Source organism: Mercenaria mercenaria, chromosome 9, assembly GCF_021730395.1.
Source record: "Mercenaria mercenaria strain notata chromosome 9, MADL_Memer_1, whole genome shotgun sequence".
Lineage (NCBI taxonomy): Eukaryota > Metazoa > Mollusca > Bivalvia > Venerida > Veneridae > Mercenaria > Mercenaria mercenaria.
The window spans coordinates 81,801,972-81,815,615 of record NC_069369.1 but is presented as its reverse complement, the minus strand read 5'-3'; the positions used below and the strand labels follow the sequence as shown (position 1 = coordinate 81,815,615).

The window sequence follows — 13,644 nt, the reverse complement described above, 5'->3', positions numbered from 1 at the left end:
TAAGATTGGACCAAAAAACGTGGCCTCTTGAGTGTAAACAAGCTTATTCTTTGATTTGACCTGGTGACCTAGTTTTTGACCGTACATGACCCAGATAAAAATTCATCTGATATTTCATGCACACAAACATTCTGACCAAGTTTCTGACCAAGTTTCATGCACATCAAATGAACAAGGGTGATAACAAGCTTTTCCTTTGATTTATTCGGGTGACCTAGTTTTTGATCCCATAAGACCAAGTTTCGAGCTTAGCCTAGGAATCATCAAGATAAACATTCTGACCAAGTTTCATGAAGATAGGATCACAAATGTGGTCTCAAAGGTGTTAACAAGCTTTTCCTTTGATTTGACCGGGTGACTTAGTTTTTGACCCCAGTTTCAATTTGGCGTAGAAATCATCAAGATAAACATTCTGACCAAGTTTCATGAAGAAAGGGTCATAAATGTGGCCTCTAGGTTGTTAACAAGATTTTCCTTTGATCTGACCTGATGACCTAGTTTTTGACCCGAAATGACCCAGTTTCAATCCAGGTCTAAAAATCATCAAGTTAATCATTCTCTGCAAGTTTGTATCCAATGAAAGCATATATATGGCTGAAAGTGCCAAACTAGAAAATTTTGCCCCTTTCAGGGCCAGTAACTCCAGAACCCATGATGGAATCTAGCCGGTTTTTGAAAGGAACTGAGATCTTACTGTGACGTAAGTTGTGTGTAAGTGTGGTTAAAATCAAATATAAAATGTCACTTCTATCATGTTCACAAGGTAAAAATTAACACATTTTAGCTCTTTCAGGGGTCAATCAGGGGCTGTAACTCCGAAACATATGATTGGATCTGACAGATTCATTGTTGTTGAAAATATTTTGCAAGTTTGTATCAAATCAAACCATAAATGAAGTCTCTATGTGGCTGCAAAAGCCAAAATAGCAAACTCTGGCCCTTTAAGGGGCCATAACTCTGGAACCCATGATTGGATCTGGCCAGTTTTCAAAAGGAACTGAGATATTATGCCAATACAAGGTGTGTGCAAGTTTGATTAAAGTTGATTGCAAAATGTGGTCTCTATCGTGTCCACAAGCCAAAAATAGAAAAGTTTGGCCCTTTAAAGGCCCATAACTCTGGAACCCATAATGGGATCTGGCCAGTTTTCGAAAGGAACCAAGATTTTATGCCAAATCAAGTTGTGTGCAAGTTTGATTAAAATTGATTACAAAATGTGGTCTCTATCGTGTTCACAAGAAATTGTGAACTGACGACGGACAAAATGCGATCACAAAAGCTAACCCTGTCACTATGTGACAGGTGAGCTAAAAAGCTTAGAGGTCAATTTGATCACTCATCAAAGTTTCCTATGGAAACCAGTAATGGAGTCAAATTGGTGAGGTGCTGTCATGACCTTTACAAGATAGTTAATTGATAATCAATTCTCTCCACACTTAAGAAAAAGACTACTTGGCCTTTATAATTTTTGGAGGGTATAATTATACAACTTCTTTTCATACCCGTTTATCTATATCACCGTGCTGCAACTGGACAAATCTGGCACTAATTGCAGCGATGTAACTCTGCTGGTTGGAGAAAGCCACTCTTCCAGCACCTTTCGGGTACTTCAGTTCCGGGTCCGTATCAATACCAGCATAGCATACACCTCCGTACAGACGGTCCATTATCATAGCAAGCTCAACTGAAAATAGATGTACAGAAATAGATCACTTTGCTCCATACTGGTATAACCATAGCAAAATGGTTGAAGTAACTGACAACCAATACTTAATTATCAACTGAAAATAGAAGTACCTAAATAGATCAACTTAGTCACCATAGCAATAAAAATAAAACACAGCCATTCACAACCATTCTTACATTTTTTGTCTTCACTTCAAAGATCAAACTGCTCCGAACTGAAACTCGTGAAATAAATTTTTCGGTATGCTTTGTAGCAAATACTGCACAAACAAGACCTTTTAAAACCAAACCATGACAAACTTTTACTCATCTCCAGTGACTGTTCTGTGTTTTGTGGGGTTCTACTGTAATATTTTCTTTCCTCTTTTTTTTACTAAATTTCTTTCACGTTTTAGTACATTATAAATGACAGGATTTTGCCTAGACATGCACTTGAGACTAAATGGGTACAGACATGCAAGATTTTTCTATTTGTTGAAATACAACTTCAAGGACTAGAAATCGGATGAACGACTGCAAAAATTACAAGATTCAGGAACTCCATGCACTTTGAAGTGACGAAGATGAAGAATTTATTATATATATATATTATATGGTTATATTGTTCCATCTGAGGCTTGTTTTCAATTTCCTTAGCAACAAAAAATTTTTTTTCTGTAATACCCTACAGCATTGTAGTCTTCACAGCCTTAATAATGGGGTGTCACATTTCATGCACTTAATTTTTAAACCATTCATAAACTGTATTAAAAACGGAAGACAGACAACATGAACGTACCAGGAAAATTGGACTAAATTTCAATTAATCTAACGCTTTCAGTCATGTGATGACCTTCATCAGGATTCATAAACTGGTAAGAAAAATCCTGATTGAAGAAGAAAATTTGAAATTGCTGAAGGATTTTCCATAAAAACATTGGACACGTTGCTCACCAATTTGACAACTATTTTTTTTAAATATAAATTTAACTTATTGTAAACATAGTGTAAAGTGCATCAGGGCAATGGTTTAGCCTCTAAAGTCCGATATTTAAGTGTAGGAACTTCTTTCTGTTCCTTTTAATCAAATGAGTAAAATGATAAAAATGATATTTACATATAGCATATTAATCTTTGTAATAAGAAATCTGTGTCCCTCATCACACATTTGTCTGGTTTTGTTCTGTTTTTATTGTTCTGGTTAAATATTGAGATCACTTCTCCAGGACATGTCATAGCTAAATCAATATAATTACTTTATGGCACATCTGTTAATGTTGTAGGCAGATTTCCTCATAAAAATGGTCAGTATTGACAAGCTAGGCAAGACCTCAGATGCCTTTTTTACTTATCCAACTGCAGAGAATTTTCTGATAAAACATTTACTCTGAATTATTTCTAAAAGAAATGGACACTGTAGCATTCAACATGCTTCAATTCAATGAAAAAAATATCTAACAGAGCATTTATCAACAACAGATTAAATTGCTGTGAAAGAGGAAGGACCAACATGTGTTTGTGCACGCGCAAAAACTCCTAAACCTTTCCCCGCTAAATTTCTAAAATGGACTGGTCGATCATTCAGTTTGGACAGTACCATCTATTATTCAAAGGGGTAATTGCTGAAATTTTCTTACTGAATAACGAAGAGTGCAGACCATGTATGTGCAGGCAGATCTTGGTCTGTACTGGTCGCAAAGGCAAAATCTCTTGCCACCAATAGGCTGAAGGTTAAGAAAACTCTACAAGTTGCAAAAAACAGAGCATTCACTGAAAAAAGCATTTCAGTGAAGCGGTGTGACAGAAAACTGTTGTTTAGTTTTTCTTTAAAATGAATGAGTAACCACAGTTTTCTGTCCTGCAGTTAAAAAATAGTGTTATAACATATTAAGCAAGTGTTATAAGAATTCCTGTTACGGTAGTTTGTACTGTTGGGTTTGATGTTACTTTTAAACAATATTTGAGCTGCACCATGAGAAAACCAACATAGTGCATTTGCGACCAGCATGGATCCAGCCCTGCCTGCGCATCCATGCAGTCTGGTCAGGATCCATGCTGTTCGCTTTCAAAGCCTATTGCAATTAGAGAAACCGTTAGCGAACAGCATGGATCCCGACCAGACTGTGCAGAGGCGCATGCTGGTCTGGATCCATGCTGGTCACAAATGCACTATGTTGGTTTTCTCATGGTGTGGCCCATTTCAGTAATTATCTTAAGGTGTCGGACCAATAATGACACTTGACAACTTCCACGTGATTACCTTTTCTCATTAGGCAATTCAGCGGTCCTTGGACATAAATGTAGCTCAACGCATACATGGTTTCCATAGAAACTGAAGAATGCCGAAATTGCATGCAGAGAATACATAAATTGTTGAGCGACAATACCAGTTCACTACCTGAACCAGTGTTCCTGGACTCATTACCAGTATCATCCTGCTCTCCAAAAGGAACTACATACTTCTCCGTATAAATGAAAGGAAGCTATGTGGGTGAATACTACGTAAACTCTCATTACATTGATTTCTAAACTATCCAGTCTCGAACTGTCATGTCACAGGACTAATCGTCTATTCAAATGTGGTATTTATTCTGATCGTTTCATATATAAAGAAATTAAGAGGCTTGATTACTGTGATAAAATCAGTAATTAACAGCCAATAGAAGGCATAATATACGTTAACTATTTGTTCTGAAATGTCAGGCGTGACATATCTAAGAGCCATACATAAATACTGCTGTGATCAATAATTTTTTTCTTCCATACTAATACAGACTGTGTTCTTAGACAAAAAATTGTTATTCCAAGGTCTGGTAGCAAGTAAGTTTGGGGTTGAAAATTGTATTTAATGGGCAACACTATACATGTTTGGGAATAGAAAATTGGTGTTAATGGGCAACAGAATATATGTTTGAGGATAGAAAATTGTAGTAAATGGTCAATAACAATTAAGTCTAGGGGCAGAAAATTGTTTTTAAAGGGAAAGGCAATGTTGTTTCGATGTTAATTCCATCTGTTGGGATTTTTTTAATCATTTAAAGATTTGAAAGAATTTTCAAAATCAACTTAAAAATAAGAAAGTTATGAGCATTTAAATATTTGATAAAAATGGTGGCCATTTTGTATCCATGCCAACAAAAAACAAAATGGCGGATTTATTAAATTTCTAGACACATATTTGAACTATATTTACTTATTTCTGTAAAATAATTTCTCTATTTTGTCAAGCTATAATAAAAGAAATTAGCATGTTTTACATATCACATTCCAGAAACATATAAAATTGATCTATTTAAAAGGTTATTTGCTAAAAAAAAGTATCCAGTGTGTAAATGACGTCATAAACACACAAAATGGCTGCCTCCATGATCAGCAATTTTCTTAAATTTCAGACTGCCATATCTTTTTCAATAGTAGTCCAATTTTAAAAATTCTTTCAGTGTTATGAAAGGCTTGATAATGGCTTTCATATGTAATTAACTTATTATCAGGCTTTCCTTGTCCTTTAATGAGAAAAAACAGACTGAGTTTATGGAAAAGAAAGTTTTATTCCAGTTAAGGGTGTGTACCAGCTTTTGATATAACTGGAATACGGTATTACTGGTTTGACTGACACCTTGTATTGAAGGCTGTGGCATATGTCAACAGTCTGAAACAGTTCAGAACAAAAAAAAAGTACATTTTTGTAATCTCTTCTGTCTGTCGTTTTATGGAAGTACTCAAGTGATGGTAACTGCATACCCCTTAATCTATGATGAATGTTTTGACTGCAAAAGGTACCCGCCAACTTACATAAATAAAACATGTGACTTAAGTTAACCTATTCTTTATTGTTATTGATTTGTTTTTTTCATGCACTGCAAGAATTTACACACTGCAAAACCTCACACCAGTAATTTTCCATCTTAAAAGCACGATTACCTAATATACATGAGGAAAAATACCAAATGATATTATTTCTGGTTTTTACTCTCAGCCATTTGATGAGCTTTATTTCAATTTCATTAATTGAATCAACTAAACAATTAGGGATTACTTTAAATATGTACATGCTAGGGCTGTACATCGTCAGGCACAAGTCCATCAGTCTTGGCCAACGACTCGCACAATACAGACGCAATCACTTTATAAACAATGAACTGATCATGCCAATATAACAGTTTTTTTTTATACTGCTCATTATGTCATCTTATCTCAAATACAGGCATTCAAAGAACAGGAATTCAACTAACCTAGGTATGCAAAAAACAACATTTTTTGGGAGCATTCAGCAATGCTTGCAGGAAGTTAATATGACATGATATAACTTCGCATATATACTTTCCATTTACAAAACTTTACTTTCCTGAAAATAAGATAATTTTTAATTGGAATATTTTGTAGAAATCTGAGTAACACAACTCAAATAATTTTCATGCATTTTGATATTTTCTATTTGAAAACACATCACTATTAGTTTTACATAATTTATGTTTTGCTTACTTCCAGTAAACAATATTTCAGATGGTAGCATATTATGGTACACAAAATACATTTGGTTCAAGGTTTATAAAGTTTCTCAAATGGATATTAATTAGTTTAACTCTCCATTACATCATGATTCACTGATCTCAGAGGTTACAAATTAGTCTGGCTACAGCTAGATAATCTTTTTTTTTTCCATTAGTTAAACTAATACAGTCGAAACTCGGTATCTCGAATTTTAAGGGACCGTGCTTTTTATTTCGAGATAACCGAAATTCGTGTTATGAGGAGGGACGTATATGGACGAAATAAGTACACAATAGGAAAACATTTAATACAAAAAAACTGTTTCCTTGATGCCGTGTATACGCTGTCGGCACTTTACGCATACACGATTCCGTACAGTTTGTGTTTTCAGGTTTTTGAAGAATAAAAATGATACTAACCTCAAATGTTTTTGAATCAAATGTCCTTTTTTTTACCACGTTTCTCTCCCGGGGGATTGACATTCGATCTGACATTTTGAACGAATGATGCTTTCCCCCAAGAAGTTATTTTTTATTCAGTCTCATCGCGATTACTTCTAATTAATCCTTATTAAAGATCCCAACTGTTCAAACTAATTAGTTTAAATTAAAAGCAATTTTCATAACGTCTCAAAAACAAATGACTGCTGATTAAAGAAATCTACTGTTTACATAAAAAAAAATCATCATTATGGCACGTGCAAACAAGTATGGCATCATCTCACTTTGATAATCGCCGCACCTTTGATATGTCGGCATCACGGCTTTCTGGTTAGGCAATAAACATGGACATGTGTTAGAAACCAACCACATTCACAATGACATGTGTGAAATTTTATCGGATATTTTTCTCACTTCGACTTACCAAGTTCACAACGCACTTGAATTTTATTCACGGTACTGAAAATCCCTTTCGACACATCCGGAGTCTCGGTAAGTCAAATTTTGACGTAACCGAAGTTGAATTACATATATAAAGAAGGAAATTTGACGGGACTTGAAAATTTCTTCGACTTAAGCGGAATTTCGAGGTAAGCGAGTTTGAGATACCGAGTTTCGACTGTATATTCAGACAAATCTTTCTTGGTTATGATTATCTATGTTTTGAGAAGAAAGGGGACATAATTACACAAAATCCGAATAGCCTCAGGAGTTATCTCCTGTCAAAAAAACATGGGGTCTGGACACAGACTAGTTTAACTCGTGGCTATCACTCAGATGCTTACTACTGTCCTACTATAATTATGCTGTCTTGTGATAATGGTATGATATAAAACTGTGGTTGGGAAAAGAGGGAAATTAACATGTCTTCTGCACAATTTTGGATTTTAATGTTATTATTAATTAGATACAGGTGCCCCAAATACTGTAACTATACATCGTTCCATGACTCCAGGTGAAATATATTTTAGGATATAGCAACACAAACTATTAAACATTTTATGTATATTTTTCACTAAGTGAAGGACCATAACTGGTCAAGCCAAGAGAATACCAGGTGCACATTCACATGCTATACAACAATCCCATAATGACTCATTTTAAAGAAACTATTATACCCTTAAATGCATATTTTTGACTTAGTCAAGGGAAATAACTAAGGCCTTGCTGACTGAAATCCAAAAACAAAAGGATAGACAAGGGCAACTTTAAGTTAACTCGCAAACCCCCACCCACCCTCCTCTCCTATTCCAAAACAAAAACAAAACAAGAGGGTCATGATGACCCTGAATCGCTCACCTGAGTATACTGAACCACATGTTTCAAATGGCAAACTGATGCTAAAATATTAGAAAGTAGATCAGTAGGTCACACTTATGGTCGCTGAAAGACAGTTTAAAGATTGGTGTGCAAAACTGTACATGTCATCCAAATTTCAAGGCTGGATCTTAAACTAGAGTGGTCACAAGCAAAAGTTTACGCACGGACACACAGACGACGTAGACCTACTGACCTAGTTTTTGACCGCAGTTGACCCAGTTTCAAACTTGACCTAGATATCATCAAGATGAATATTCAGACCAACTTTCATACAGATCCCATGAAAAATATCGCCTCTAGAGAGGTCACAAGGTTTTTCTATTATTTGACATACTGACTTAGTTTTTGATGGCACGTGACCCAGTTTCGAACTTGAAGTAGATATCATCAAAGTGAACATTCTGACCAATTTTCATGAAGATCCATTGAAAAGTATGGACTCTAGAGGGGTCACAAGGCTTTTCTATTTTTAGACCTACTAACCTAGTTTTTGACCACACATGACCCAATTTCAAACTTGACCTAGATATCATCAAAGTGAATATTCTGACCAATTTTCATGAAGATTCATTGAAAAGTATGGATTCTAGAGGTCACAAGGTTTTTCTATTTTTAGACCTACTGGCCTAGTTTTGGATCGCAGTTGACCCAGTTTCAAACTTGACCTAGATATCATCAAGATGAATATTCGGACCAACTTTCTTACAGATCCCATGATAAATATCGCCTCTAGAGAGGTCACAAGGTTTTTCTATTATTTGACCTAATGACCTAGTTTTTGAAGGCATGTGACCCACTTTCAAACTTGAACTAAATATCATCAAGGTGGACATTCTGACCAATTTTTATGAAGATCCATTAGAAAGTATGGCCTCTAGAGAGGTCACAAGGTTTTTCTATTTTTAGACCTACTGAGCTAGTTTTTGACCACACGTGACCCAGTTTCAAACTGACCTAGATATCATCAAGGTGAACATTCTGACCAATTTTCATGAAGATCCATTGAAAAATATGGCCTCTAGGGAGGTCACAAGGATTTTCTATTTTTAGACCTACTGACCTAGTTTTGGATCGCATGTGACCCAGTTTTAAACTTGACCTAGATATCATCAAGGTGAACATTCTGACCAATTTTCATGAAGATCCATTGAAAAATATGGCCTCTAGGGAGGTCACAATGATTTTCTATTTTTAGACCTACTGACCTAGTTTTGGATCGCACATGACCCAGTTTCGAACTTGACCTAGGTGTCATCAAGATGAACATTCTGACCAACTTTCATAAAGATCCCATGAAAAATATTACCTCTAGAGTGGTCACAAGCAAAAGTTTACGCACGGACGCAGGCACGGACGATGGACGCTGCGTGATCACAAAAGCTCACCTTGTCACTTTGTGACAGGTGAGCTAAAAACATTGGAATAATCTACTGATTGAGATATAACAACCTAACTGTAAAACGTGTTCAAAAAATATAATATGGATCATTATGTACTGACATGAATGTCATATCAACCATTCACACACACATCCCTAATTCCAAGGGAAAATAGTAAATACCTTTCGGGACTGAAAACAACATTTAATGGGCAAATATATATACACTGCTTTGGGAAAAGAAAGGTGTATTCATGGAGTCAATAGAAACTAAGTCTGAGAACAGAAAATTTACAGGGTCGACAGAAAAAGTCTAGGAACTGATAATTATATTTAGAGAAGTCTGGGTTAGCAAACAGGTCAGATCAAAAGTAGGATTTTGGATAGAGTTGTTTTTATGAAGTCAATCACAAATAAGCTACCATTCTTTCCATTATCAGTGTGATTCATCCATTGCCCCCTTTTTGATTAGTAATATTGAATATGCTTTACTAAACTTTTCATTTCATTTTCATGTAAGAACACTTCCAGCATCCGCATTTACAAGTACTTAAATTTCTTGCTAAGTGTGATGTGAAATTCCTCAGTTCTTGGAAGCTACTGAACATATCTGAGATTCTACAAGTTAATTACCTCAAAGGATTAGAGAGAATTTTTTATGCATAAATCATTAACATTCTTTGGTGTTTTTTTTTTTTTACAATGCTGAAACATTTAACACCTCAGAAAATGTGTGCATTCCAAAGCAAAAACCATTGCTACAACAGCTTCCAGGAAATTACTTTTTAGTATCTGCATTCTAGAATATTCTCACTTAAATCAATCGTTATTACTGAATGAAAAGCTGTTTCATTCTCAATCAAAATTTTTGAGGTTTTAAGCTTGTGCATAAAGCCCGAGGGATTTACAAGTTTTGTAATTTACACAAATCTTGCATTTTTTGTATAGAGGAAACTGAATATCAAACTCGAAAAATATTCTCCATATTTAATGAGCTGTGTTTATAAGAAACAAATAAATCCACAATTTCAACAGTGAGGTAACAAAAGATCATAAAAAATAAAACCTGTGCAAGCATCATGATAACCACATCAATTTAATATTAAACAACATCAATGAAGATTTCTTGCAAACTAAAATTAGTATCAAAGATTATTTAAAGAAGAATTTCTATCTGAAATAAATGAAGTATAAGGTAGGGGCAATGGATACCAATAATTTCAAAAAGAGTGGTATGTTTATAAGCATGGGCACTGAGCTGGCCAGGTGTTCTTTTTTTATAATTATGTAAAATCACATAGTCTTCTATGGTTTAATTTTTTCTCCAAAAATCAATACTGTATAATTTCATTACCAATCAATACTATCTGACTGACTTTTTAATTGTGAAATGAAAACAGTTTAATTAGTACATTCACATAAATCATTACTCATCGCCCATTCCCTTTACACATAGAGTGGTTCTAGTAATGCTCATGTAACAATATGCAAACAATATGTAAACAATTCATGTACCTGTCTGTTGTTAACTAAGATGGTACTATGGAAAGTGGCTTAATGTGTAACTGTTAGTTATGCGGTTTAAGTCATTTGAAGTTTGAACATGGCCATATTTTCCCAGTTCAAACAGGTTCCAACAAGAAATATTTCTGCTTAATAGCTTTGAAAATTGACCTACAGATTCAGAGGAGAATATTTTCAAAGGTTTCCATAGAACCATATTAGGAAAATTAGACCCATCCCTGACAGCCATATATTTTTCAATAAAGATGGATTTTAACAACTTTAGTACAGGTTTACCAAGGAACATTTCTGTGAAATTATTCAGAAATGGATAGCTTTAATGTATCACCCTAGCATCATTTTTGCGTAATTATTTAAAATTGGGCCGACAGTTTCCGACATGAAATTTTTTTAAGGTTTCCAACATTACATAAGATATAGGGACCAAACCCTCTCGTGGCCATGCTTTTCAAAAAGCATCAAACGGTAGCAGGACACACTTCGAATTTTGGCCCCCGTCAATATTTGTTATAATTAAAACTTCGTGATTTTGGATGTCTGTAAATTAAGGTGAGAGATAATGATTGTTAATTCTTTAGAAAATTTATACAGCTGACACATGTAAAATTCTAATATCAGTTGTAAAACTAACTGCTGGTAGCTTTGTATGAACCAATGAGGCACCTTTTCGCCGAAAATTCAAATCACGGAAGGGTTCTGTGCTTGTTGATTGATACTCCGGAACATTTTCGCTATTTTGTGAAAAAACGAGCTGGATGGGCCCCCTGAAGTTCAGTAAGGACTATTAAATTGAGAAATGCAATAAAATTGGGTATAGTTCTTGCAGCTGGATCATTGCAGGCTGTTCAAAAAGTGCAAAACTGATGATTTTGGCATGCTATTTTTCATGGATGGTGTAAAACTTTCGTTTTGATAACTTTCTTTATTCTTGTATGAGAATCCTGATCTTGCCATTAATTAAAAGCACAAAACATGCACACAATTTATAAAATGGCCACCCTGATTCTGCTCATAAGGGAAGTGCAATATTGCGACTCGCTACATGTAAGACTGTCCGTGCCCAAAATTTTCGAATCTAAGTGTACCCTGCTACCAAGGTAAAGAAAGATAGTAAATGTGAAACAAGTATTGAGAAAAACATCCCTAGAAGAAGACACCCCCCATAACCTGCTAGGTATACTAAGTAAACATGTTTTAACCATACAGACATGCTATGTAGTCAGTCTGATGGAATTCATTGAGGATTAACATTAAATACCTGTGGTTTATCAGGTTGTTTCCCTCAAAGACCTCTACATAAATATAATGCTCTAAATGATTTACATCATATGTGCATAACTACCATAACTCATTAGCAAAAACAGCATTGCTGCAAGTGTTTTATTGAGAATAATTGGCACACACTCACTCTCTTAATATTTGCCAGCTGCTACTATGCTGCTACATACAACTGCTGTTGATTCAGGAATTAATACAATGTTATATTTACAGTACACAAGTATGCTCAATGGCATCTGTCATTTAAAATTTTAGCCAAGAGAACTTAAGAGTCCTTCCTTAAATAGCGAATTCTTATTTGCATAGATTATGTACATTTTCATCAGTGTTTTTCAGGTGGAGAAAAGCTTTTCTATCAGTTTGAAAAATAAATCCTATTTAAAAATATCAAAACTGCTCAGTATCTTCAATAAACAATAAACACTGTCGGCAATCACCGAACATACTGCTTCTTATTTTACCCCAAAACATTATAGTCTAACACCACAACATTTTTTAGCTTACCTGCTCTAAGTGGTCTGGGTACCCCACCCACAAATATTGTCTTTCTTGGATCTAAAGGCTGTGATCCATCCATGACAAAGTCAGAGTCACTAAGGTTCCATGGTCGAATCTGGACCTGAGGAAGATACATGTGCAGTATTAGAATAATTACAATGAAAAAAAAAATTCTCTTCAACCCTCTTCAACCATGTCCGTAAAAATTTCAGTCTGTACTTAATTAAAATTTTATAACATTCATAAAAAATAATATTTATTACAGTTTTACCAACCCACTTAACGCAGATGAAAATTAAAATACTGAAAATTTCAAACAAATGACATCAATGAAATATTAAAGACCTTAACTGTTTTGAAGCATAACTAATGCAGCAAACAGAATTTCTAAACATTTAACATATTTTATTCAGTTTATCAAAGAGAATAAGCCTTTTACTAGACCAACAAAACATTTCCTTCTAAGGTATGTTTATTGTAAAATTTTCTATTTCTTTTCTAAACTGACCAAATGTAACTCAGACCGTCCACGTAACACCTCCTTCCTCCGGTATATACAATAATCTGTGTATTGTAATTAAAATCATCCTCAGTCTGTACCTTATAACTATATAAGAGTGTACCAAGAAAGTCTCTTTCCAAATATCCTTTCAAGAGATACCAAAGGTGCTATGACCAATGGATGCATGGACACAGAGACTCCAGAATACCCCTTTTCAAACTTCATTTACTCGGGAATATCTTCACACTGCAATTCTTTTTATAATGCTTTGAGCTACATATTGAAACATTCGGAGTTGTTTAGGTGTAATAGAAATTTTAGCAATGATTTTGGATCTACTATTTTAGAGGGTGGGGCTGCAATATGGCCTACAGATGGCTGTCTGACAGCCCTGGCAAGTATTAGTTTTTGTCCAAAAAATCTAAAAACCTGTCAAGTTCCAGAATGCCACGGTGTAACTAATACACCAATGATAAAATGGAACTGAGGAGATATACTAATAAACAAAATGCAAGTGCATGTTGAAATATGTCAATGTACAAATAATC

General features: G+C 34.8%; 1 protein-coding gene across 2 annotated transcripts in view; it reads right to left on the bottom strand.

Moving 5' to 3' along the window:
• LOC123547595 (cytoplasmic polyadenylation element-binding protein 2-like) overlaps nt 1–13,644 on the bottom strand; it is a 76,518-nt gene that overhangs the window by 15,080 nt on the left and 47,794 nt on the right. For both annotated transcript variants that reach the window (XM_045334824.2, XM_045334825.2), the window contains 2 exons: nt 12,601–12,715; nt 1,503–1,684 (listed from right to left, as the gene is read on the bottom strand). In XM_045334824.2, the coding sequence (XP_045190759.1) occupies nt 1,503–1,684; nt 12,601–12,715 (297 nt within the window). The remainder of the gene's footprint in view (nt 1–1,502; nt 1,685–12,600; nt 12,716–13,644) is intronic.